General features: G+C 37.2%; 1 protein-coding gene across 1 annotated transcript; it reads left to right on the top strand.

The window, feature by feature from the left end:
- On the top strand, positions 1 to 22,895 carry st14a (ST14 transmembrane serine protease matriptase a). Its single transcript, XM_058387715.1, has 19 exons — positions 1 to 411; positions 5,650 to 5,809; positions 7,492 to 7,622; positions 7,726 to 7,796; positions 9,831 to 9,994; positions 10,092 to 10,121; positions 10,224 to 10,455; positions 15,217 to 15,362; positions 15,805 to 15,908; positions 15,992 to 16,089; positions 18,478 to 18,611; positions 18,711 to 18,815; positions 19,084 to 19,191; positions 19,316 to 19,435; positions 19,591 to 19,710; positions 19,883 to 20,066; positions 21,175 to 21,443; positions 21,600 to 21,736; positions 21,871 to 22,895. Exons 1-19 carry the CDS (start codon positions 367 to 369, stop codon positions 22,030 to 22,032), a joined length of 2,520 nt encoding a protein of 839 aa, XP_058243698.1. The 5' UTR covers positions 1 to 366; the 3' UTR covers positions 22,033 to 22,895.
- The last annotated feature ends 4,418 nt before the right edge of the window (positions 22,896 to 27,313 follow it).

Below are 27,313 nucleotides of genomic sequence, written 5' to 3'. Positions count from 1 at the left end.
CCTGAATCCGGAAGTCACACACAGGTAGATGACATGTTCCGTGTGTTTGTGAAGACTCACCTTGTTTTGTTCTGCTCGTTGCATATCTTTCAACAAAATCGCTCCTGAAGTGGACTTTTGGTTATTCGTATTTGCGTCGATTGTCTTTAATCATTGCGTTTTCGTTTATTTAAGACTTTATTTGTTTGGGGCTATATAGGTTACTCGCCTCACCTGTCGTCGACAACGAACAGCAAGACAGGTTTGAGGACTGGTTTTTAACTCAACCTGAATTGTTTCCGAGAGGAGTGCAGTCCCATGCGTGATTGAGGAACAGGGGGACGAAAGAGAAACAGGACCCACTAATCGGCATTTCTCCTTACAGTCATGGACCCAATGGATGCAGGAATGCGTTACACCCCAAAGTCTTCGGTAGGCCTTCTCCCTTTCAATGATATGTTACACCTGTTTACCTTGTTCGCGTTATTCAAACAATTAAGAGCATTGCTGTAAATTTGTTTTAGAAAAAAAAAAGAAGCAAAAATCTACGTAGTTGTCTTTCCAACAGTCTGATACACAAATGAAGTAGATAAATGAAGTAGATAAATGGGATTATTCTTGTCATATTGTCTCTTACAGACCGTTTTTGCGCTTCAAGCCATTTTGTTTCTACAAATGAATTGTAAATGTCAGACATGATCATGAGTATAAACTTCCAAAAAATATATCAAATATAGATTTTATTAAAATCCATCCACTTCTTTTCTTTTCTTTTTTTTAAATCACTAAGAGCTCTCAGAAATAATTACATTTAGATTAACGAAACTAACTCTGATCTTACAGAAGTGTCCTTTTAATTATTTACTCATTGTTCTGCTGTGTAAAATAAAAGTGAAGGGCCCGTGTTTAACTGAAAGAGGTTGATGATTAAGCTTACACACATGATAAACAAGCTAACATTCTTTATTCGAAGGACGTTTTGGAGTGAAAGGACTGTTAAACTGCTGTTATGTTTGTTTTTATTACTTTAAAATCCGTCTCATTATTTTTAGAAACGGAAGGGAGTACCTGATCACCATTACTCATTGTTTTTACAGTGGTTTTTTTTAATCCAGTTATTGTACTCTAGCTCTCTGTTTTTTGATTATTGAAAACAAATGTCAGTAATACTCTCTCTCTAAAATTGATCTATTTTATGCAATTCTGATATTGCTGTTTCATTGTTTCTCACAAAAAGAAAGCAGTGAGGTCTCCAGGTGTTTAAACTTAAGCTAAAGGCTTGCAAGTTTACAAAATTGGCTGCCATTGATGATAAAAAACTCTGTGTATTATACTTGCATTATAGTTTTTGCTTAAGAAGATCTGATATTGACACGAGTATTTACAATCGTACATACACTAGTGATATTTGGAATGTGTATTTCACCAAGCGTGTCTTGGCATGTATTTCTTTAGACAGTAATTGTATTGCTTTTAAATTATTACGCAATCAAGTTTTATCACGTGTTCCTGCAGACAGGTTTGACCCCCCCCCAAAAAAAAAAAACTGCCTTGGTGCTACTATTATGCCATGGTTTAGTAAAACAATAGAGCATATGACAATCTTCATTTTTCCCATTCAGCAGTCACATTTCATTGGTGCTGTATTATGCCACACAGTGGGGGCAGGCCTGGTCCTGTACACGGAGATAACTTAAAGCAATTAGCATGAACAGTGCAATTGCATGGAGGAGTGTGTGTCTGGCTGAGTGTGACTGTGTGAGACTTTCAATAACTTGCTGAGTTCAGATTAAAATGATTTATGGGTTAATTTTAGAAAGGTTCAGGCTAAATAAAGCTGTTAATTATGGTAATGTCAGTTTAGTCACTATTCGAAATGAAAGTGAATGAACAGGGTAATGGCCTAATGTAATTCAGGACATTACAAAGAATGTCATTGCATGTAGCATTTAAAGCATGATTACACATTTAACACCCCAAATCAGTCACTTGGTATGTGGTACTGTCATCACAGTACTCATTTTTGGTGTGTTTTTTTGTACACTACCTGTCAAGGTTTAGAACACCCCAATTTTTCCAGTTTTTTATTGAAAATTATTCAGTTTAATGTCTCATTGCACTCTGAAATGAAAGCATAGTACAAATAAGCAATTGGAGTTAAAAAAGAAATCATGGAATCAATTTATAGACCAAAATGTATTCTAAACTTTGACTCATCAAAGTAGCCACCTTTGGCAGATATAACAGCCGAACACACTCGTGGCATTCTTTCTACAATAGAAATAAAATATTCTTCAGAAAGTTCTTCCCAAATCTGTTGCAGAAGTTCCCATAAATGTGTGGCACTTGTAGGTTGCTTTGCTTTCACTCTTCTGTCGAGTTCATCCCAAACCAGCTCGATGGGGTTTAAGTCTGGAGACTGTGCTGGCCACTCCATGTTTTCAAGCTTACCATCTTGTTCTTTTTTCCTGAGGTAGTTCTGGCATAGCTTGGACTTATGTTTTGGGTCATTATCTTGCTGTAGGATGAACCCCTGACCAACTAGGCGCATACCAGAGGGTATTGATCCAGCAAAACAGCCCCAGACCATCACACTTCCTCCTCCATGTTTGACAGTTGTTGCCACACACTGTGGAACCATCCTTTCGCCTACTCGACAGCATACAAAGATCCTGCGTGATGAACCGTAGATTTAAAATTTTGATTCATCAGTCCATAATACCTTATTCCAGTCTTCAGTAGTCCAATGGTGTTTCATGGCCCAGGCAAACCTCTTTGTCTTATTCTGATGTCTTAGCAATGGCTTTCTTGCTGCAACTCGTCCTGTCAAACCTGCAGCTCGAAGTCTTCTCTTCACAGTTGAAACTGAGACTTGCTTACTACGACCACTGTTAAGCTGTGCTTGAAGCTGTTGTTCTGTGAGCTGCCTATCACGCAAGCTGTTAACTCTCAGAAACTTGTCTTCTGAGTCAGTTGTGGCTTTGGGTCTGCCAGACCTCTTCCTGTCAGAGTTTTCCCCAGTTTCTGAGTGCCTTTTGATGGTAAAGGAAACTGTACTCACTGACACCTTGACTTTCTTTGCAATTTCTCTGTAGGAAAGACCTACATTTTTAAGTGTTATGATGGTCTGTCTCTCTTCCATTGTTAATTGCCTTTTTCTCGCCATTTTTGTAGCAACACACTACTACACACAATTTTTATGCATATTTGACAAGATAACAGAAAATCAGCACTGGGGTTTTTTTTTAGGGTCATTTTAGCCTGTTGGATTGCCTAATGCCAAACCTGGGAAGTATAACTGACTCATAGTTTCACTACACATCAGTGACTTCTGATAACATCTGTGTCATTCAAGACCTATGCCTGGTCACATTGTAATATTTTATGTGTTAGTCTTAATATCGGACTTTTACTGCTGACTTCAGGTCCTGTTTGTTATTGAGGTCTTTTGTATTCAGTTTTGAGAAACATCTGCTCAATCAGTGTCAGGTGATTTTGTTAGCTTTTGTCAGCAGCCAAACATAAATAAATACAAGGGAACCAGTTCCACTGGCAATCATACATGCCCGTGCCATAACATGAGGTGCTGTTCTTTAAATCATGAGCAGTTCCTTCTCTTCTCCGTGCTCTTCTCTTCCCATTATTTTGGAGCAAGTTGATCTTTGTCTCATAATTATTTTTTAAAAATATATTTTTATAAACTCTAATCCAGTCTTCCTGATTTTAAGGATTACTACTGGTTTACATATTTTGGTAAATCCTCTGAATGTATTCTGGTGAAGGCTACTCTTTGATAGAGATAAATCTACCTATTGAAGGGTCATCTAAGGATTGTTGCTTCCCTGGCAGTTACTGCACTTTGGACTTCATATTGAGGGTTCACAGCAACAGATTCTAAATGCAGTGCGACAACATCAAATCGAGACCTTTATGTCTCCTTCCTTTTAAGAGAAATAATGAGAGGATAACACAAACACCTGGCTGTAGTACAACTGAGCACACAAAGGTCCAATTACTTTTCATTTCCTAAAAAGGGGGCAGATCACACATGAAAACTTTACAACATTAACCTTATTTGGACTGTAAAGACCTTTTAATAAAAGTGGAATGTCAGCACTTAATTTAATTTAAATTAAATCTAACTTATATTAATTTAATTTTGGTACCATTCAGGGTGTCAGGAATGATTCTATTTACCTGACAAAGTAGTATAATTCTGGTTTTAAGTAAATAACTACTGGGCTGTCCATTTGTGTAAATTCAAATAAATAAATAAATCCCTCAAAAATATCTTGAACATGGCTGCATGGTGTTCATTTCCAGGTTTTCACTTTCTGTGTCTTTATGTTAAGAAAGCAGTGGCAGTTTGAAATAGAGACTAGCGGCAGGTAAAGATAGAACCAACAATGACAGCATGCTTAAACATCTGCACTACATTTTAGCTAGACTTTTTGTATTCAGTGTATTGTCTGTAATTCATTTAAAGAAATGTATTATTTAATTATACTTTAATAGAAAAACACAACTTTAATTACTTCAGAAATCACATGTTCTTTATATACTTTGAAATGTATATGTCCTTTAAGGTTTTTTTTTCTTGTTTTCTTTTTTTTTTTTTTAATTATTAGTGGAAGGAATCTGAATTTACCAATCATGCTTAGGTTTAGTCCCCTTTTGCTGGTATCCCGACCTACACACTTCTGGGAAGGCTTTACACTACATTCATGTCTGTGGCAATTTATGCTCATTCATCGCTAAGAGAAATAGTGAGGTCAGGCACTGATGATGGGTCAGAAAGCCTGGCATTCAGATCAGTATGGTTCAGGTCAGAGCTCTGTGCATATTCATTGGGTACCAAATGTCTGAGATCACTAGTGAAAATGCTTCTATTCTAATTTTCATAGAATAATTTTTTATTACAAATTATATTAGTGACAACTTGAGTGAAAAGAATCCTTGAAATATTTATGAATTTGAAGTTTTCATAGTATTTGAAAACTGCAATGCATTGTTTGCGTTAAAATGCATTTGCATTGCATTTGAGCTGAGTCAAGCTTTAAACACTGACAATTCAAGTACACCCAATTGTCATCTGAACTCATCCTTCAACAGAACAGATTCGGCATGAGGAAAGTCTGACCTTTTGTACAAAACAATTAACATGGTAAATTTGGAAATTTGCTTACGTTTAAATAGGTATCTGTGAATAGTGTGGAATGTTAAATATTGAAGATAGTAAACATTTGCTTTCTTTGTATTATGTATTCCAAAATTCTAACATCTTCTTCTGTTTATTTCCATTTATAAAACCTTAATTTTAAATAAAAAGAAAAATCCTTGTTTTTTTTTTAACTGCGCAGTACATATTTGTATACTATTTGTGCAGGAATGACAGAGCGGCACCTTTGTTTTTACATGTGAGAGTCATGAATATTGCTTTGTGTTTGTGTCTGTTGTGCATACATCAAACAGCATGGTGCTTGTGGAAAATCAGCTAAGTCTACACTGCACTGCTACTTGAGCTAATTTTAAAGGTGCAGTGCTCAACAGATGCATGGCTCTGCAATATACAGAAGCAGTACACAGATCATGTCTGGTTTAATAAAAATAGATTAAAATGAGCTCTCCTGTACGTTTCATTTAACTGCCTACCGTTGCTTGCATTTTTAGGACAAGGACTGGGATCAAGCAGTAACATTTCTGCCAGCAACAGATTCCAAAAAGCTGGAGAAGAAGAAGCGTCCAGGGAAGATTGGTGCCATTATTGGCATAGTCGTCTTTGCAGCTGTTGTGGCTTTGATGACCGGACTTCTTGTGTGGCATTTCCACTGTAAGTTCTTGCTGTATGCAGTTTTATTAAATGTTAAAAGACATTTTAAAACAATCAGAGCCGTTATGAAACACATTGTGATAACGCTGGTTAGAGGGGCAAAAAATAATGGTCACAGTTAAAAATTCATAAAAGATGGCAGCAGTTTTGGGGTCACAACATCTCTAATTATAAAATTAAACACCTTCATGTCAATATATCATTTGTCACTGTGACTCGCTTCACTTTGTCACTTGAACAGATTAGTTGAGTTTGTGGGGAAGCATTAGATGACCAGTTGGGTGTGCACACTCACCAACTAGTGATTCCCGGTATCACCTTGAACAATGCATCATAACAGTGATTGCCTGTTGTGTCTTCAGACAGCTTCCTGGTTTATAGTCAAAGAACCTGAGTAGGGAAACAAAAAAGACACAGATACAAAGTCTTTCAGGTGCCTACCAGAGGGGAATTTATTAAGTAGTGATCAAAATGTTAAAGATTGTCAGAATAACAATACAAAAATTACTTCATAAAAATAAATACCTACAAGACCTCACTTTCCTTGTCAATGGGTGGCTGACATTCACAATATACAGGTGGTGACGGTGTCCCTAGCAACCCTCAACTTCCTCCCCTTCAGTTAACAGTCAGATTAATATATCTCATCTCCTTCAGCCCCCAAAGATTTATTATGAATTATGCCCGGTCGGGTTCTTTGACTGTAAACCAGGAAGCCACAAAAGGAGAAAGAGAAATAGGCACAACACTGTAACAGGTTACAAATACTATGTTCAATGACAATTTAGTTGTGTTTCCTTTTTTTCAACATACTGCAGTAGTATCACTGTAGTGATTTCTTGCTCAAGGTGTTAGGAATGTGGTCATCGTTAGTTGACTGTTGTGTAGCCATCTAATGGTGTCCCACAAACTAATAAAATAATGTGTGCGAATGACCAGGTGTGGTGAGGTTCTCTGTCACAGTAAGATATGTCAGATGAACCAGATGAGTTGGTAAATGATAAATCCTCACTTTGTACCATATACAGTTGCACATCTTTCCTCAATTCTATGTTATCAGTGCCTAAGTAACAGTTGTGTAGTCTTTATCAACTTAAACGATAAATAAAAACAGATGACAAAAAACCCACAACAGATTTCCATAACTGTGAATCCAAGAACACCAGCAAAACAACATTTAAAGTCCAGATTTTCAAACCGCAATGAGGTTCTTTTGGCAGGAAATGAGGAGAGCTGTTCATACTCAAACAGCTGCCTTCAAACAACAATAAACTGAAGCAATGTTACAACGAAGGGAGGGCCAAAACCTTTTATAAAATGATGTGAGAGACTGATAAAGTCCTATAGAAAATATTTACTTCACTTTATTGTTGCTAAAAGTGATTCCACATGTTTTTGAATTATAGGGTATACTTGTGCCCCCCCCCATGTTTCTGATTGTTTGCTTACTTATCACTATGTACTGACGTTTGCTGTTCTTTTTTGTTGTCATCTGGTTTTATTTGCTTCTTTATAAAAGTTGCTGAGAATCAAACAATTGTAATTTATCCCCAATAATTAAAAACAAAGAACTAAAAGAGGGTGTTCTTTCTCCTATCTCGACTGTAACACATTAATATGTTTGATTGTGTTCATTTAGCATCCATTGTTAAATGTTTTAACATTTATGTTTCTACTTTTAGTTCGGAAGGACACCAAGGTGAAAAAGATGTATGCTGGCTCTATGAACATCACAAATCAACTCTTTCTGGATGCTTATGAGAACCCCAATAGTACAGAGTTTCAGGCCCTGGCCAACCAAGTATGCACCCAGGTAAGACCTATTGTCAGAACACCTGGCTAAATCAGCCTTGGTTTCATGATTTCTTTTTTTAATACAATGAAAATATTTGTGACTTAATATTGTCCATTTTCAGTTAAAAGAACTCTACTCCAGGATTCCCCAGCTGTCAAAATATTATGCTGGCTGTACCGTGCAAGCTTTCAGGTACTGTCATTAATCTATAAACTTGACTATACTGTAAAGAAAAAAAATTAACATATGTGTTTCCCAACTGTACTTCTTATTCTTATAATGCCAATTTAGAGAATCTATGCTAAAAGAGTATATTAAGTCTGATAATAATGACGCTAAAGTAAAAAAAAAGAAAAGGAACTTTTAACCTATTCAGTGGGTTATGCCCAGTGACTAGGTTAAATGTAATTGGGTTATTTGTTTTTTTTTATTAGGTTAATTTAGAAAGCCCAGTGGGTTCTGGTGATATTCTGATCTCATGGCAATTTAAATTTCATAAAGCTTTTAACAGGCAGAACATGTTAAGCTGATACAGCAGCTAATAATCCATTCTGCTGCTTTTGTTGAAAACAAATTTAGCTACTGTATATCTCAAGTTTTGGCTGTTTTCAGCTAATTAAATCTGCCTTTTAATATTCTTAAATAGCTTAACTTATCCCAGTTTGTTGCTTAGTCATTGTTATTTTTGTTAGCTTATTAGCTCGGTTAAGGATAGTTTGTAGTCGTGTCATGAATGATATATTTATTTTCGCAAATAATATTTTGTGCCAATTAGTGTTAGCTGCCATAAATTACAGACTTAATGATATTTGTGAAACTCAGCAATGTTAGGTTAGCTACATTTGTTGCTAAATTTGTGGTGTTTGGGTTTTTTTTTTTAAATAGTTTTTTTAATGTACTCTCTCTCTGTATACACTATATTGCTAAAGGTTTTGGGACACCCCACAGGTGTATAAAATCAAGCACTTAAGCATGCAGACTGCTTCTACAAACATTTGTGAAAGAATTGGTCGCTCTCAGGAGCTCAGTTAATACAAGTGTGGTACCGTGATAGGTTGCCAGCTGTTCGATTAGTCCATTCATGAAATTTCCTCACTATTTAAATATTCCACAATTGCTGTTAGTGGTATTATAACAAAGTGGAAACAACTGGAAACAACAGCAACTTGGCCATGAACCCAGGTAAAATCACAGAGCGGGGTCAGTGCATGCTTTGGTACACAGTGCGCAGAAGTCGCCAACTTTCTGCAGTGTCAATAGCTACAGATCTAGAACAGTGCCTAGAGAGGTTCATGGAATGGGTTTTCATGGCTGAGCAGCTGCATCTAAGCCTTACATCACCAAGTGTAATGCAAAGCATCTGATGCAGTGGTGTAAAGCACACCACCACTGGACTCTAGAGTAGTGGAGATGTGTTCTCTGGAGTGACGAATCACGCTTCTGTCTGGTAATCTGATGGACGAGTCTGGGTTTGGCGGTTGCCAGGAGAATGGTACTTGCCTTACTGCATTGTGCCAAGTGTAAAGTTTGGTGGAGGGGGGATTATGGTGTGGGGTTGTTTTTCAGGGGTTGGACTTGGCCTCTTAGTTCTTAGACATTTTGGACAATTTCATGCTCCCAACTTTGTGGGAACAGTTTGGGGATGACCCCTTCCTGTTCCAACATAACTGCACACCAGAGCACAAAGCACAGTCCATAAAGACATGGATGAGTGAGTTTGGTGTGGAGGAACTTGACTGGCCTGCACAGAGTCCTGACCTCAACCCGATAGAACACCTTTGGGATGAATTAGAGCACAGCCTACGAGCCAGGCCTTCATGTCCAACATCAGTGCCTGACCTCAAAAATGGCACTTCTAGAGGAATGGTCAAAAATAAACACATTCCTAAACTTTGTGGAAAGCCTTCCCAGAAGAGTTGAAGCTGTTATAGCTGCAAAGGGTGGGATAACTCCACATTAAACCCTACAGATTAACAATGAGATTTCATTTAAATTTATGAACATGTAAAGGCAGACATCCCAGAACTGCCATTCAACAGTTTGGCATTGTTTGTTAATACAATAGGCCAGAGAAACACAGGAAGGTCTTATTTGTGTTACTAGTTTTACCCAATGTGAATAAAACCTTTTGCATATTATTTGCACACACACACATATATAAATATATATATATATATTTTATATATAAATAAAATAACTTATGTCCTTCTTCCCTTCTGTCTCCAGTGAAGGCAGTGTAATAGCATATTATCTATCAGAGTTCCATGTTCCAGTGTCACAGGAGGCTGCTGTGGATAACATCATGACTACCATGGATGAAACAATGAAGAAGCAGCGACGTCTAAACGACCAAACAGAAAAACTAATGTTCACCAGAATAGATACTTCTGGTAGATTATTTGCATGGTTCTATGTATTATTTAGACCTTATCACATTTTTGTCATCTTACCATCTCATTTTCTCTTTTGGTCTTTTTCTGTTTATAGCTTTAGATTCACAGATATTTACAAAGCGTAGTAAGTTGCACTTTTTTTTAAATTTTTTTTAAAATTTTAATAAATTTATATCTGTTTTTGGGTTCTGTGTAATGGATGATACTAAGCTTTCTTTCTTTACAGTGTATACATATGCTCTGCACACAAGGCCTAAGGAAGTCATTGATATCATGTCACCTGGGTTTCCTAACTACCCATATCCAGAAAATATGTTTTCACAGTGGCAATTACGAGCTGACCCTGGCAATGTCATCAAGCTGGACTTCACTACTTTCAATGTGGAGGAAGACTGCAACAATGACTTTATAAAAGTGTATGACTCACTGTTGGCAATTGAGGGGCGACTCATGGCTAAGTAAGTTTGAAGTGCTTCTTTTCTTTCTATTTTTTTTTATATATATATATTTAGAAATTATGGATAGGATATAATTTATCATTAATTTGTATTTATTTACAATATATCCTGCCATAGAATCTGAATGACAACATGTCTGTATATGTAAAACAAATTAGTAAACAAATTTCCAAAAAAAAAAAAAAGGGGGTTAAATATGTGCTGGCTGTCTAACTGAAACTGCCTGATGCTAAATTATATTTTGCTTGCTGCATTTGCATGAGGTGAATCATATTTGATGTGTGAAGCTGATTCTGTAGCTGTGGGGTTATTACTTAGTTTTCAGTGGCTAGAATCAGGGAACTGATTCTTTCTGGGATCTGTCTCATTGTAAGCCAAAAGTAGGATGTACAGTTTATTACTTAAATGAAACAGTTTAGCGTTTCCAATGCTACTATTTTGAAAAATGCTACATGAGATTTGAGTTTTTTTTCTCGCTTAGACCTCATTGATTTGAAGTTCTCTTAATAACTTGAGGCTCTGTAGTGCTTCCACTTCATTCCACTGTAGAAGAGTTATTCTATATTATAATGTGCCCCACCTTTCTATATGAAATTTGTTACTGGTCCAATTTGATATGATGTAGTGCCTTAGTGTGCTTCATAATTTAGACTAATCAAAAAACTTTTTTTGAACTTTTTTTTACCAGCTAATTTTATAGATTATTATCAATTTATATTGATTTTTTGATTGATTTTTTATATTGATCAGTTACCTAATTGTTTATTTGACTAATGTCTCTTGCTGCTATAAGTGTCAGTCAAGACATGGTGTCTCCCTGTCTACGGAGGACCAGATCTTAATTTAAAAAAATAAATTAAATTAGCAATGTTGAATGTATTTTTAATTATTTTTCTAGACTAGGCTGTCAAACAGGTAAAATATCACAGCATCATTGATGTCTTAACGGTGCATACTTGTTTCCTCTTATGGAGTGAATGCTTTCTGAAATGCATTAGTTTACTTAAGCTGTGGTGCTGTTATTGTGTGGGCTTCCCATGTTTGTGGTGCTCCCCCTGGCTTTTTGGAATGTTCTTGTTGGTTAAACAAGTTTATCTCATTTCTTGAGCATTTACATCTGCCTTTTATGTATTTTTTCAAACAACCTTTGTTTGTGCAGTGTCTGTAAACTACAGCAGTTCGATATAACTGATGCTGATTTTTTAGGCAGAAGGTCCTCCATGTTGTCAGCCATGTTTGGAAAGAAACTTGAGTTAAGGAAATGCTTGCCCTTGGCTATTATTGGTTTACTAATATGTATGTAGCTTGTATGTAGCTATTTGAGTGTTCTTTAATAACGTTGACCCTTAGAACTTTAGCGAGTGACCTTCACCAGATTGTCTGAAATCTTGTGAACCAATGGCGAACCAGCATCCAATTATTTTCTCCCCTTACTAGTTTTTGTTTTTTAAACATCCATGCTGATGAATACCTATTTGGGGTGTTCATATTTGTAAGTCAAAAGGCATGTGTCAATTTAAAGTAGATATATAGAAAAGAAGTACATACAATTACAAAAACAAAAGGGTCAAATACTACTTTCCACTCACTGTATCTTCAAACTAGCCTGTATTCAGAGCCTACATGACAGGCTGTTCAGACGCCATGCACATCTGGTAGTCATTCCATTGAGTAAATTATTCTAATATTAATTTTTTTATTTTGATTGAACTAATCCTCCATATCTGCCCAAATAGTTTCATAGCAGTCTGTGCAGTTACTCCTGTCTGTTTTGAGAAGGTGTGACTCTTGTGTTCAAAGGTTTTTTTTTTAGATTAGTCAGTACAGTGAGACAGCAACTTGTCTTTCAGGTTTCTTTAACTCCAGATCATGATTGTCCTCCATAAGGTATTTAAGAGGGAACACTTTCAGAATCAAATAGTCTTTGTCTTCAAAATTTAACAGCTGGGTTTGACCTTTGGAAATGATATTTAGTGTCCGTGTCATTATTTACCTTTTTATCATATGGGTTTTAACGATTAAAAAAGATTCACTGATATGATCTCTGACTTGTGGCATGGATGCTGCTAATAGAAAGACGTGTTTGAGGATTATTATAAAGTGCTGATCCCTGGGAAATGTTGCACCCAACAGTCTTTGTAGAGTTTAGACAGAATGCTGTGAAAAACAAAAACATTGAGTGAGCGACACATGTAACTCAAATAATCAGTCTTTACAGCTATGATGAGCAGAATAAAACAGCATGCGCAATACATCGAAGATTCTGGTGGATGGGTTACAACATCAAAAGACCACATTGGGTTCCACATTTAATTTGCCCAAACTGGGAAAGACTGGGGGAAAAAAGGTCGTTTTCCAGTCTTCAGCTGGCACTTATCAGCAACACCTCAGACCACCTCAGAGTATTCTTCTTTGTTTTTTCTCATCAAAATTGTGTTTCATCCTGCGGACCCTCTAAACACAATTATTCGTATATTGTGCTGCCACATGATCAGCTGACTGGATTAATACGTCAATGTGTAGATGTGGATGGTGAGTGTATGTGTCTAGAAACTACTATCATGGGCAGGATCTAGTTTCAACTAGTTTCAATGGAGAAGGTGCTATCTTTAATGAAGAATATCCCTTGGAATATGGTTGAGAATCCTTCTATCCGGAAAAAAGCTAATTGCATTACATTAGTTTGGGTGTTTGTTTCTGTTCATAGTTGTTTTGAATGGCATTCATAGTTGTATATGTGCAACTTTACTTTCCCCAGCTTGCAAGAAGGGGACTTCATGCACATATGTATAGACCAGGCCTTAAACTCTATCCCCAGAATTTTTAGTCTTTTTCTGATTCTACTGTTATCAAACATTTAATTAGCTTACAGGTACACATAGGTTACATGTCTCTGGGCATTAAACTGTCAGATTTTGGATTGAATTTTCTGGGACAACCACTCCTGGTTAGATGGCCTATTGGCTCTCTGTAAATAATCTGTGTAGAGTGGTGAATTTCAAATAGCTTGGAGAAGTGCTTATAGCCCTTCCCAAACTGATGTACTGATCAACAAATTCTTCTCTGAGGTTATGGCTGATGTCCTTTCCTCTTGGCATGATGTGGACACACACCTAAGTGCTCCAGAAAACCAAATTGACAAATTCCTTCAAGGTAGTCACACACCTTGATGATTAACTAAGATATTAATTACTCCCCTGGCTATTAATTACTCTTTTAATAAATGTGCGTACAGAAAGGGTGTTAAATCTTTCCCATGTGTTTTTTGAACATTTGCTTACTTTTTGGGGGGAAAAAAACCTACATATTGAAAGTTTTTTTTTTGTGTCTGTTTTTTGTCAGTTATTGCTTTATAGAGGTTGGTGAGGACTGCATAATTATTATTTAGGCTCTGATCAATAAAAACACTGAATTTTCAGAAAAGGAAAAGACATATCTATGAAAAGAAAACAAAATACAGTTAGAATAGAGGGAGAAAACTTGGATGTAATTTTTCTTTAGTGCAAGGGGAAACAAATAAGCGCAATCAATTATAAGCCAAGTAAATTCTCAGTGACAACTTTTTTGAAGTTTGTTGCATCAAATGCTTTAATGTAACTAGAGTTTAATTAAAAGCTGGTTAGATAACAGCATGAATGTGCAGGCGTACAGGTGTGGAACGGCAAGGCTACTTCTTTATTTACCTTTATTAATTTGTATTCAAGTTCAAAAGATGACTATGAGATGATGGATCCGATCATTTATTTCCTGATATTTACATCTACATTTGTTAAACAACTTAGACCTTGGCACCTCTTGTGGGGGTCGCTCAGTGTTTAGATGAGCAAATGTATTTGAAAGAAGTATTCAAATAAATAACACTATACTTGGTCGCATTTCCCTTGCATGCAATACTGATATCACCACTGTTGCATTCTTCTTTTGTGATGCTTTGAATTCTTTCTTCTGTTATCATCATGAATTACATCATCAAAAAAGATTAGTGAGTCTGTTTCAGAAGCAGTGATGCAAACCCAAGCCATGGCATTACCACCACCATGCTTGACTGATAAGCTTGTATGTTTTGCATCATGAGCAAATCCCTTCATTCTTCTTAGCCTTTTGGTTCATCAACTCTTTTCTCAGCTTTAAACTGAGTGGCTTTTCTCCAATGAATAGGTCATGATAAATATCCTTAGTTGTGGTTAATGCACCAACTTTGTTTGGTCAGTGAGTTCCAGCTTAATAAGTAAAATGAGTTGTGCTTTCCCTCTGCAGAAATTTTGCTAATGTATGAATAGGTGTTTTACACTGAATCAACAAAATTGATGTTTTTTTCATGTCTTCATTTTATACCCACATTTTTGTGACATTTTCTAACTGAGCTTTTCAGTTTTTCCCTATTTCTTGGATATTGAATCACTTTATCCTGCCAAAGGTTTTTATGTCATCGCAACACCTGCATATATTTGATGTTTCATGAAAAGTAGACACATGTTTAAGATAAATTATAGGCATGCTTTAGTTATATGACATGTTAATAAGATTCTCAAAATTTGTGTCCACAAATTTGAAACCAGGTTTGCAGAATTGTAAGTAATCGTAGGTCCTAAGCCTCTATCTTTGGGGATGTTTTATGGAGGTAAAATAAAAGCGACTGTCATTGTTACTTACAACATTATTGTAGAAAACTCCATACCATGAATGTTTTTTTTCCCCATATGCCTCTATCATTAAGAAGATTAAGAACAGTTGGATCTTATTCCCTTTTTTATCTAATAGGAAATGTGGATACTATTCTCCCAATAACCCACTCGGATTTGTCTCCTCTGGAAATGTGATGCTGGTGACTCTGGTAACCAATGAACTAGGGGACTTTCCTGGTTTCAGAGCACAAGTGTCTCAGGTGCCTATGGACAGAGCTAGAGGTATGAATGAAGACTATATAAAGGATGCATCAATGGTTTGGCCTGTAAATTTAAATGATTGTCTTATGCATATTTCATTTTCAGATGCTAAACATGGAATATATTTTTAACTGTTGTAAAGTCTTTTAGTGTAATTCAATGTTTTCGTATTTATATGGAACTAAAATTATTTAAAGGATAGAAACCTGGGATGGGTTAATGTGTCTACATTCATGTCTTAAAGCATTAAACATGATTTCATCTGGGTTGTGAACAGAATTTAGATTGTGGTAATCCAGGAATTCATTCAGTTTAATTGAATTCAAACTGTCATTGTAGCAGCATTTTATCACAATATAAGCTATATTTTTTTTTCCCCCCAAAACAAATGCCTCTAAAATGCCTTCTGGTGAATCTGACTGAAGACCATGTTCCCCTCTCTCTTGTTTCTGTCTACCTGTAGCAGCGTCATGTGGTGGAACTCTTACAGCACTGTCTGGAACCTTTACATCACCAAATTATCCAAAATATTATCCACCCCACATGAGGTGTGAATGGAACATCCAGGTTAGAAAGCCTCTTGCACTGAAACTAATGTTAAACTACTCCCTTAACTACATATAATTCTAATATTGTTGTGTCTCCTGAAGGTGCCATCTACAATGAATGTGAAGCTGACCTTCTCTAAATTCATGATGTCCGTCGGGGGATCCTGTTTGAATGATTATGTTCAGGTCAATGATGAGAAGTGAGTGGCAATGCAATTTGTTGGATTTGTTTTAGGTTACTAAAAGAGAGAAAGTGTGTATGTGTGCACAAGGGTGTGCCTGAGCCCCAGAAATATTGGCAACATTGCAATCCTGAAAATAATTGTTATATAAAATGAACATTGCAAAAACCTTTTTGCTACTTTTTGCTACCTGCTTAACATGAGCTCAAAATACTGTCAGCTTTAATTGTATTTAAATCAGGCAAATGATATAGGGATTACAGTACTGTACTAGTACGCTCAGGAAGACCAGGTGGCCTGGTAGACCACTGAAAACAACTGTGATGGATTACAAAAGAATTCTTTCCGTGGTGAAGGAAAAGCCCTTCACAAACAGCTGGCCAGGAGGTGGGCGTCAGAACAGAACAGAAGTCAACTATCAAGAGTAGTCTTCACTAGAATAAGAGTTTACCACTAGATTTAAACCAGTGGTAAGCCTCAAAAACAGGAAAACCAGATCTGGTCAAAAATATCATTCATCCTATGGACTGATGAGACAAAGATCAACTTGTATCATAATGATGGGAACTGGGAGCCTTGCATTTATTGGTATTGAATGCTGACAAATGCAGCAGGATGAATTCTGATCATTCAGCTGCATCAAAACAGTGCCTCATGTGGATTTTAATAGCCATAACTTTCTGTGGAACAGTAATCATTGCAATATAAAAGGAAAGAAGATTTTATAGATAATCATACCTTATGCCGCATTGGCCACATGAGACTCACCCATGGCCACCTGCTAAAAGGGGGAAGAACCACCACTATGTCAAGCCTGCAAAATACCTACATCAATAAAACACATTCTACTCCACTGCCCTGCCCTGAGCACTATAAGGCAGAAATTTTATTCAGAAGACACTTATAGTATAGTCCAAAGAACATCTCTAAAAAAAAAATCAAGATGAATTCTATGGTTCGTTGTAACGATAATGTAAGGAAGCTAAAGGAAAAAGAAAAAGGCTTTGATTCAGATCTCCATCAACTGAAAATCTTTTCAAATTCAAGATGAGAAGAGCAGAAGCAAGAAGAGCTCTAAATGAATTTAAAAAGGAAAGCTGGAGCTTTATTTCCAGTATGTCAACAAGTACTCCGACAAACAAATGATGGAACCTGATACAAAAAATAAAGGTCAAAAACAGTGGTGCTCAAATACAACTCGTCAAACAGCATGATTCATTCTTCACTTCAAAACAAGAAATTGCAAAAACTTTTGCAAAAACTTTCAGAAACAATTAATCAGTCACGATCCTCCTGCTTTCTGAACTTTTCAGGCTCAACAAGAGAAGGAGAAAATTCAATTTAGATTTAGTAATATAGAGTATACAACCAGATTTTTTCAATCAAAGAAAAGAACATGTCATGGTTTCTTTTTTTTTATTTGGAGAAAGCCTAGGACACAACATGGATTTGACACCAATTAATTTTAAAGGTCTTTATTGAAAGATTTTTGTCACACAGATTCTTTTGGAGTCAATTTGGCCCTGGTCAAACTCGCTCAAATCCTTACGCTTGCCCATTTTTCCTGCTTCTAACACACCAAATATGAAGACAAAATGTTCACTTGCTGTCTAATATATCCCACCCACTAACAGGTGCCATGATGAAGTGAATAACACTGATTATCTCCTCACCTGTCACTGCTCATAATTTTATGCCTGATCGATGTGTATTCCTGTTTTAATAATCACTGGGACCAAGTCAATTTCACACAATGCCAGATAGGACATTTAAGACTCACATACACATTTTTATTATCAGGAGAAAATTCACCAAAGTGCTCATCTTATTAGAATCCATTGTAAATTAAACATATTTTGCTGGATTGTAATACTTCTACATCTCTGAAGAACTTTTAAACTGCTGAGATCAATCCAGGTAAATCCAAATTTAGTGTTAAGGTTTTTAGGAATCCTGAAACTTAAAGATCTTATTTAATCTTGCTTTCGAATAAGTAAAAATTACTGCACTTCCTACACCTTAACCTGATTTTTGGATATAAATACCATAAAAATAATGTTGCAAGATTGGACTTTGAGATCATATTCATTATTTAATTACATCTCCAATACACTGTGGTAGACAGCTAAAATAACTTTGTCAGTAAAGACCTACTAGAAGGCAGGTCAAGATTATCACAATATCAGTATTGCAAATCTTTAGTGAACTGTTATTGCTTTGGAACTGTTTTGTACCTGGTTGACCAGGTTCTTTTGTCAAAATAGATGCTGTAATTTTTTTTTTGTTAAATGTCATTTAACAAATTTGTCATTTGTCATTTCATTGAATATTCAATCCCAAAAGTAGTTTTTGCTAGAAAGATAATAATTGGGTGTTCAGGTGTTGACCTTATGTTTTTCTCCAAAGGCTTTGTGGTTCACTACCTTCTACCACCATGCGGGCCAGCACCACAAACAAAATGACTGTCATTTTCAGCTCTGATGCATCATATGTGGATCGAGGCTTTAATGCAACCTACCAAGCTTTCGAGCCCAGTAACCGTAAGTGCCATGTACTCATGATATATCTATGCCACTTCAGTGCCAAAAGTAACTACAACTGGCATTTTTATTAAAACTCTTTGGTCTTTGTGCACTCAGCATGTCCTGATAAGTTCCTGTGCAACAATAAACGCTGCGTCAGTTCTGCCCTGGTCTGTGATGGCTGGAATGACTGTGGGGACTCTAGTGATGAGAAGAATTGCCGTGCGTACTGACTCTGACCTATAATATATGCATACACTTAGTTGGCAGTTTTTCTAACATGTATGCAAGTTTAGTTTTAGTATTTTATCTGAATCCAAAGTATTTTTAGGTTTTGGAATCCTTACATTAATATGATCTAATTTGCTTTAATAAGTGAACATTGACGTAGTAGCTGTTAATATGTAGCCATTAAAATGTATTAGTAGCTAATATAATTAGTAGTGCATCAGTAAATAGTGTCTGTGCATATTTTTATTTACTCTTACAGAATGCAAGTCTGACATGATCAGCTGTAAGAACGGTCTTTGTAAACCAATGTTCTGGAAATGTGATGGCGTTGATGATTGCGGAGACAAAACTGATGAAATGAATTGTGGTAAGAACTGTGAGCTTTAAGCATAGTTTCCTCTATTGTAATTATATCTTTGTATGAACTAATCTCCTATATCATGTTTCACATTCTCTCTCATGCTTTCTCTTGCGCACTGTCTCTGCCTTAGGGGCTGCCTGTAAGGAAGGAGAGTTTACATGTGGAAATGGTGTCTGTATCTCAATTAAACAAAGGTGCGATGGGAGAAACGACTGTAATGATAATTCAGATGAAACAGACTGTGGAAGAAGTAAGTTACATATTCACACTAAGCTTCTCCATTATCTCATTACGTCTTACATTAGATTATGTGTCTTCAAAAAGGTCAACACAATAGTCATTGCTGGTATGGTGCTGTTGATATCATAATTGTATTTACATGTCTGGCCTTTTTTCCACTTTCAGGCACTGTATGTCTGGAAACTAATTTCCAGTGCAAGAATGGCCAGTGCGTCATTAAGCAGAACCCAGAGTGTGATGGAGTGCAGGATTGTACTGATGGGTCTGATGAAAACGACTGTGGTGGTATAATACTAAATAAATACATTTTTAAAATTAATAATAAGATTTAATGTATAAACACATTATACATATTAATTTCTAGAGTTGAAACGATCAAATGATTTAGACTGATGCACTGATTTAAAAGGATACAAAATGAATTTACCCTAATAATATCTTCTTACCTCTCTTCTAGTATGTGGAATGCGTCCTTATAAGTCCTCACGTATTGTGGGGGGGCAGGATGCAACGGAGGGGGAGTGGCCTTGGCAGGTCAGCCTTCATATGAAAAAGTCTCAGCATGTGTGTGGAGCATCAATCATCAGTGAGCGCTGGCTAGTCACTGCTGCCCACTGCGTACAAGACGAACCAAAAATAAGGTAGACCGGGCTGATTTTATGCTTCCTCTTGCTACCAGTATGATTAGTGAAAAGCCAGATACCAGTTTTACAAGTAGTCTACCAGTTTGTCACAAATCGTTTAATGGTTATCTGCAGTGGCAGCTGCTCAATAGAATGCTACTTTAACAATAACTTTACTGTTAACAATACTTATATATTTTAACAACAAAATAAAATCATTTAGTTGTACTATTCCTCTGTTAGTCATATTGTCATTTATTTAAAATTTTAAAAATCAAAACTGTATTTCTTTCATTTTGTGTGTGTGCACGCGTGCGTGTGTGTGGGGTATTGAAAAGCATGTGACTTGAGGCTGAGCTCTGATTGGCTTGTTTCAAATTGTCGACCCGCTCACTTTTGTTGTTAGCGAATCAATATTGTTTTTATAAATTTGGCCTCTTGTGATTGGACCAGTCTCAACCGGTCAGCAGATTGTTAGTTAAGAAAAGCAGAAGAAATGAATCAAGGAGCTTTGCAACCCAATTTGCAAATTTAGCAGCAGTCAAGTGATGGTGGTGGAGCTTACACTTGTGCTTTTCCAGCACTTCTTATTGAATGCATTGGCCATGCTGTCAATGGAAAAGAGACTGGTGACTGTGATGACTGACTTTAACCAGAAGGTTAAAAATGGAGAGCAAAATGTCTTTTCAAATAGTGCCACTGGCCTGTGATTAGACAACTTTCCAGTGTGTGTATGTTTTTTTTTTTTAATGATTATCTTCATTACTGATAATGAACCCACAGTGAACTCGAATACACTGATTCATAGTACATTTATTGCATGCTTTAATAGATGCCTTTAACAGTAACATTTTCAATATTTTATCTTGGCAGTAATGATACATAATCACCTGATAAATGGCTATTTACAGTCCTGCATTACTAACAGTTTGATTTTAAGTTTGTTTGTGCCCCCCTAATTTTTTTTTTAGCACTAGCTGCCACTGGTTATCTGGCTATTCTCTTTCTTATTTCTAAACTTCTTAAGATTATATAAAAAAAGGGATTTTAGTACAGGCGACCAAATAAATAAACATTTTTCTAACATCTACCAAAAACTGTGTGTTTTGTGTGTGTGTGAGAACAGGCTCTCTCAGCCAGAATCATGGGAGGTGTATCTGGGCCTTCATACGCAAAAGCAGTTGGATAAAGCAGAAAAGCGTTATCTAAAGAGGATCATTGCTCACCCCAATTACAATGAATACACCTTTGACTATGACATAGCACTCATGGAACTAGACCAACCTGTCACTTTCAGGGACACCATCCGGCCCATCTGTTTGCCATCCTCCTCTTACATCTTCCCTGTGGGCAAGTCGGTGTGGATCACTGGCTGGGGGGCCACCAAAGAAGGAGGTGTGTTTAATGTTTATGAAGTGAAATGTTCATCACTGTTTAGTGTCAGTCAAAGCATTTGTGTAAATTTTTAAAAGCAGCGAGAAAGCAAAATATTTCTCTAGAAGGACCTGATAAATATTTCAGTGTAATAAATATTAGTGTGTGTGTGTACAGGTTCTGGTGCAACAGTGCTGCAGAAAGCAGAGGTTCGCATCATTAACAGTACAGTTTGTGATACACTGATGAATGGGCAGATCACTTCACGCATGACGTGTGCTGGAGTTCTAGCAGGAGGGGTGGACGCCTGTCAGGTATAGTTCCTTTCTTTTAAAAAAAAAAAAATGTATCTACTGTTAGTTATCTGACCCTACAGACACAAATGTGCATATTACATATTCATATTATCACTTTAGCTAATGACTGATTCTGTATTTTTCCCCCTCAGGGAGACTCAGGCGGTCCTATGTCTAGCATTAATGAAGCTGGACGAGTGTTTCTTGCAGGTGTGGTGAGCTGGGGTGATGGATGTGCCCGTAGAAACAAACCTGGAATTTACAGCACTGTCCCAAAATTCCGTACCTGGATTAAAGAACAAACAGGAGTATAATTGCCGGGGAAAAAAATTGTGGCTATTTTAGGAAACAGAGTTACCAGGACTTTAGTGAAGCACATTGATCAGAAAATCTTATTTATTTTGTTTGTGCTTGAGAGGACAAATGGAAAAAGTACTAAGATGTTTAGACATCTTTGATATTGAGGCTGTCTCTGAAATTAGGTCAGTGTGATGAGCCCATAGCAGAAGAGCCTTGAAGAGCCTCATCAGCCTGTGTCCACAAAATAGTGTCTTTTAATCATCCCTGCCCCCAAAATACATATAAAAAATTCTCTTGATTAAAATGTTATAGAGTGTATTCTACAGTTTCACATTTGTGTGTGTATATATTATATAATAATGTGAAGTACCAGGCTATGTTTTATTGTAAATAGATTTCGAATGACTTCTTTTAAATGTGTTTCTTAATAACAAATTTGTTTTAATACTATTTGTTGCGTGTTTTGTAGATATTAACTGTTTATAGGTAGGATTATATAGTATATCTTTTCACTTCTAAAACTCTGGGATTCCTAAATACACAAAATACAGACTAAAATGTGAATAATGATTTTTTTTTCAATCCTGTTTTTATTATAAATGACTTGTAACCAGAGCATATTGACCTAATATTTTTTTAAAAAGGTCAACTAATGTGCCATTTCTGGGTGATTTTGTGATTTTTAACACATTTTCCAATTTTTGTGTTTTAATATTGTTTTTTCTTTCACTTGTCATGAATTTCTACAGGTTATAAATGCTAAATTCTAAATAAAATTCTAAATGCTAAAAGTAATGTTTTTCTTAAAATGTACTCGCTGTGCACGAGACAAGTGTTTTGAAACCATTTACCTTAATAAATAAAGCATTGTACCTTTTTAATGTCTTGAAATGTGATTTGGAACTCCAAAGTCCTGAGGCATAAATGCAGTTTTTAATTTTACCTAAATCACTTAATAGTTTATATGAGTCCAAGATGAACTGATTAAACAAGTGGAAACAAGTGTGACTGCCTGGTTGGAATGCAAGCCCGCAGCCATACCAAGCCTTCGTGGACGAGATGAAAACCCCTGACCTCAGGCATAAAACCATTACATCCGAATATGCAGGAAGTCGATTAGAGTTCCAGCTCTTGAACAGGCTTGGTAGATGGAAAAGGCTACAGGACATGTCAGCAATTTAGATACCTTGTAATTACAATATCAAAAAATCATAAAAGTCTTTTAATGTGCACTTGCACTCATTGTGCATTTTCAACAGTGATTAAGTGATGCATCATCCAGTATAAATGCTATCATACAATAGTTATATAATTCCTATGCTATCTGCTTGGCAGGTCTGGTTGAAGTTACTAGTGCAGGGATAGCCTCCTTGTATTAATTTATGCTTTTGTGTGTATTACAAATGTGTATATATATGGGCATGTTTTAAAAATGCAATGTTTGCCTTAATGGTTTAGCTTTGTTAGCATTTTTGTTTGGCAGTAGATAGTCACTCAGCATTTTATGTTTATGGGTTTCCATAGCACATACTGTTACTAATAGTTTCTTTCTGTCTTTCTTTCTTTGTATTTTTTATTAATTTGCATAGCAAGCCCTCTATATACTATGTGCAATGTTTTGCATTTGCAGATTCATGTTTGGAGTAGGTTTTTCCACCACACAATTGGTAGAAATACTTATAATTTGGGTTGTCATGGGTCATGCTATACCCAGTGAATAGCTACAACAATATAGGTACAAGATTTGCAGTAATCTACCCAGTGTTTAAATTTCTTATAAAAGCATGAGCAATGTGCTCACTGATTTGGACATCCCCTGCACTGACTGAATTGTCTGTTTTGACATATATTAATCCTCCTAGGTGCTTATGACTGGCTCTAAGCTAGTGATAGCTACTATTTTGAAGATGTATCCCATCTGAATAGGGCTGAAAGGTAACAACAGCTAACAGGGAGAATTCAGGCAGTCTCCAACAAACTCCTGGCTGAGCCGTGTGACACATATTCTGGATTAATATGCGTTTTATTTATGGATAATAAGTGTTTAAAGTGTGCTTTAGCTCTTCATTTTAATCTTTTCCATCTGGTAAGGTAGGATTCTGACTTTGTGTACTATTTGTTTAACTTGGTTGGTTCTAGAGTTATTTGAACTGTGTTATATTGTATAGCTTGTTGATCCTTTAGTGTTGGTCTATGCTTAGTTGTCTCTGGTGATTAATCAAGAGTAGTTTCAGTCTCCCTTAAGGTGTGAATTGTGGGCAGGGCTTACTAATTTATATTGAAGGCTCTCATCTAACCCGGTCAAGACCTGTTTATAGTAAGTGTCTACTAACATACTTTCTTTCTTGTCCTGTTGCATTTTAACTTGCACTTAACCTCACTTTGACCAAACCAGACATGTGCCTCAAACCCATCTCTGTTCTTACCTCTTACAGACACAGGCATTATTACCCACGAAGCAAAGGTTGTGTTTCCAGCAATCTCATCTACCCTCCCCTGTTGTTTCAGTCTCAAACAGCGGTGGTAGGTGGGCTCTGGAACTGCCAGTCTGCTGTAAGGAAGGCTGATTTCATCTCAGCTATAGCTTCCCACTATTCCTTTGATTTTCTGGCACTAACAGAGACCTGGATATCACCACAAAACACTGCTGCACTGACTGCTCTATCCTCTGCCTATACTTTCTATCACTCACCATGAGAATCAGGCAGGGGTGGTGGCACAGGTCTGCTGTTGTCCCGGAGATGGTGTTTCACATCTCTCTCCTTGTCTCATCTCACCATTTCTTCTTTTGAATTCCATGCAGTTTCAGTTACATCTCCAATCAACCTCTCCATCATTGTTATCTACCGTCCTCCTTTTCCCATTGGAGACTTCATGGAAGAAATGGACACACTCCTCAGCGTCTTCCCTTCTGACAGCACCACTCTGACGGTCCTTGGAGATTTCAACCTCCCATCTGACAAGCTTCAGTCTTCTGGCCTTCTGACTCTTCTGAATTTGTTCTCCTTGTCATTTAACAGCTGCCCTCCAACACACAAGGGAGGAAATGTCTTGGACTTGGTCTTCACCTGCCCTTCCCCAGCTACAGACATGACTGCTACACCACTTCTTCTGCACAAGATCCCCGAAAGCTCCACAACATCTTCTCTGCACTAATCAACCCTCCAACTCCACCATCCTCCCTGACCGCTGAAGATTTTGCCACTTTTTACACAGAGAAGATTGAGAACATCTGCCAGACCTTCACGTCCGCCCCTACTTCATCTACATTACACAGCCAGGACTTAGCTACTCCTTCACTGAAGCATCTCTCAACCATAGCAGCAGAAGAGGTTTTGCAAATCATCCACTCCTCCAATCATACCACCTGCCCACTGGATCCAATCCCTTCCACTATGCTCCAGACCATCTCACCTGACCTCCTGCCCTTCATCACCACAGTCATCAATAGATCCATTACATCAGGACAGGTACCAACTGCCTTTAAGCAAGCAAGGGTTATCCCTATACTAAAGAAACCTGCTTTGGATCCCTCTGACATCAATAATTACAGACCAGTATCACTCCTCTCCTTTCTTTCAAAAATTCTCGAACGAATTGTTTCTAATCAGCTGTCTGACTATCTCTTGCAGAATAACCTCCATGATCCCAACCAGTATGGCTTCAAAGCAGCACATTCTACAGAGACTGCCCTTTTGGCAGTCACTGAGAAACTACATACTGCTAGATCAGCCAAGCTGTCATCGGTCCTCATCCTCCTTGACCTTACTGTAGCATTTGACACAGTTAACCACAAGACTCTCTTGTCCACCCTCAGGAGTCTTGGAATTTGTGGAACAGCACGGGAATGGTTTGCTTCCTACCTGGATGGTTGCTCATATCAGACTCTCTACTGGTGTCCCACAAGGTTCAGTACTTGGTCCTCTCCTTTTCTCCCTCTACACTCACACTCTTGGCAAAGTTATATCCTCACACGGCTTTTCATACCACTGCTATACTGATGACACCCAACTTATCTTCTCCTTCCCTCCCTCCGATACCACAGCTTCTGCCCGAATCTTAGCGTGTCTGGCAGACATTTCATCCTGGATGACAGCTCATCAGATGAAACTTAATCCCAGCAAAACTGAACTGCTGGTCATCCCAGGTGATTCATCCCCAGACAAGGGTCTTGCATTGTCTCTGGACAACTCAATGATCTCCCCTTCAGCCACTGCTCACAACCTTGGGGTAACCATGGACAATCAACTGTCCTTTTCCTCCCATATTGCCAATATGACATGCTCATGTCGGTTTCTTCTGTACAACATCAGAAGGATCCAACCATTCCTATCCACACAGGCTACTCAAGTGCTTGTTCAGTCTCTGGTTATTTCGAGACTGGACTACTGCAACTCTTTATTGGCAGGTCTTCCTCTGAATGCAATTCATCCACTGTAAATGATCCAAAATGCAGCTACACGGCTTGTATTCAACCTGCCTAGGTTCTCCCACACCACCCCACTGCTGGGTTCCCTCCACTGGCTTCCGGTAGCTGCACGCATCAGATTCAAAACACTGATGCTTGCTTACAAAGCCAAGAATGGACCAGCACCATCTTACCTCAAAGACCTTATTACTCCTCGCACTGCTCCTCGCTCCCTCCGATCCACTAGCACTGCCCGACTGGTCCCACCATCTCTCAGGGTAAAAGGTAGGTCTTCATCTAGACTCTCTGTTCTGGTACTGGGGTGGTGGAATGAACTTCCCCTAGATGTCCATACAGCAGAGTCTCTGACTGTCTTCAAACGACGTCTTAAGACCTACCTTTTCCGGAGGCACTTAAACTAACTCTTACCTTTCCCTGTTTATGTATTGTTATATGGTTTATTTAAAAAAAAAAATTCCAATTTTAGGCAAATGGTATCCTAAGTCTGTAACCTATTGAACCAGTGTTAATGTTTTCAATGATAGTGACTTAAAGCACTTTTGTATGTCGCTCTGGATAAGAGCATCTGCCAAATGCCAGAAATGTAAATGTAAATGTTCGAAAATAAAATAATGGGGGCATTGAAGAGATTAATGAAGAAAAAGTTTATTATTCATCTGAGTCAAGAAGAATGCAGGACAAATCCTGCTCAAACTTTTTATACTGTTTTTCCTGTTCATAATTTAATTGGAATTGTGCTTTTGAATGCAAATTGAGTATTACCCAAATGGCTGGGTGATACTGTTGTCTAGCTGGATGTCTGCAAATGGTAATCATGGTCACATACACCTTGAGCTGGTATTGTTACAGGTGATACTATTGTTTAA

Source organism: Hemibagrus wyckioides, linkage group LG04 (assembly GCF_019097595.1).
Source record: "Hemibagrus wyckioides isolate EC202008001 linkage group LG04, SWU_Hwy_1.0, whole genome shotgun sequence".
NCBI classification, from domain to species: Eukaryota; Metazoa; Chordata; class Actinopteri; order Siluriformes; family Bagridae; genus Hemibagrus; species Hemibagrus wyckioides.
This window is presented reverse-complemented; position numbering and strand designations above follow the sequence as displayed.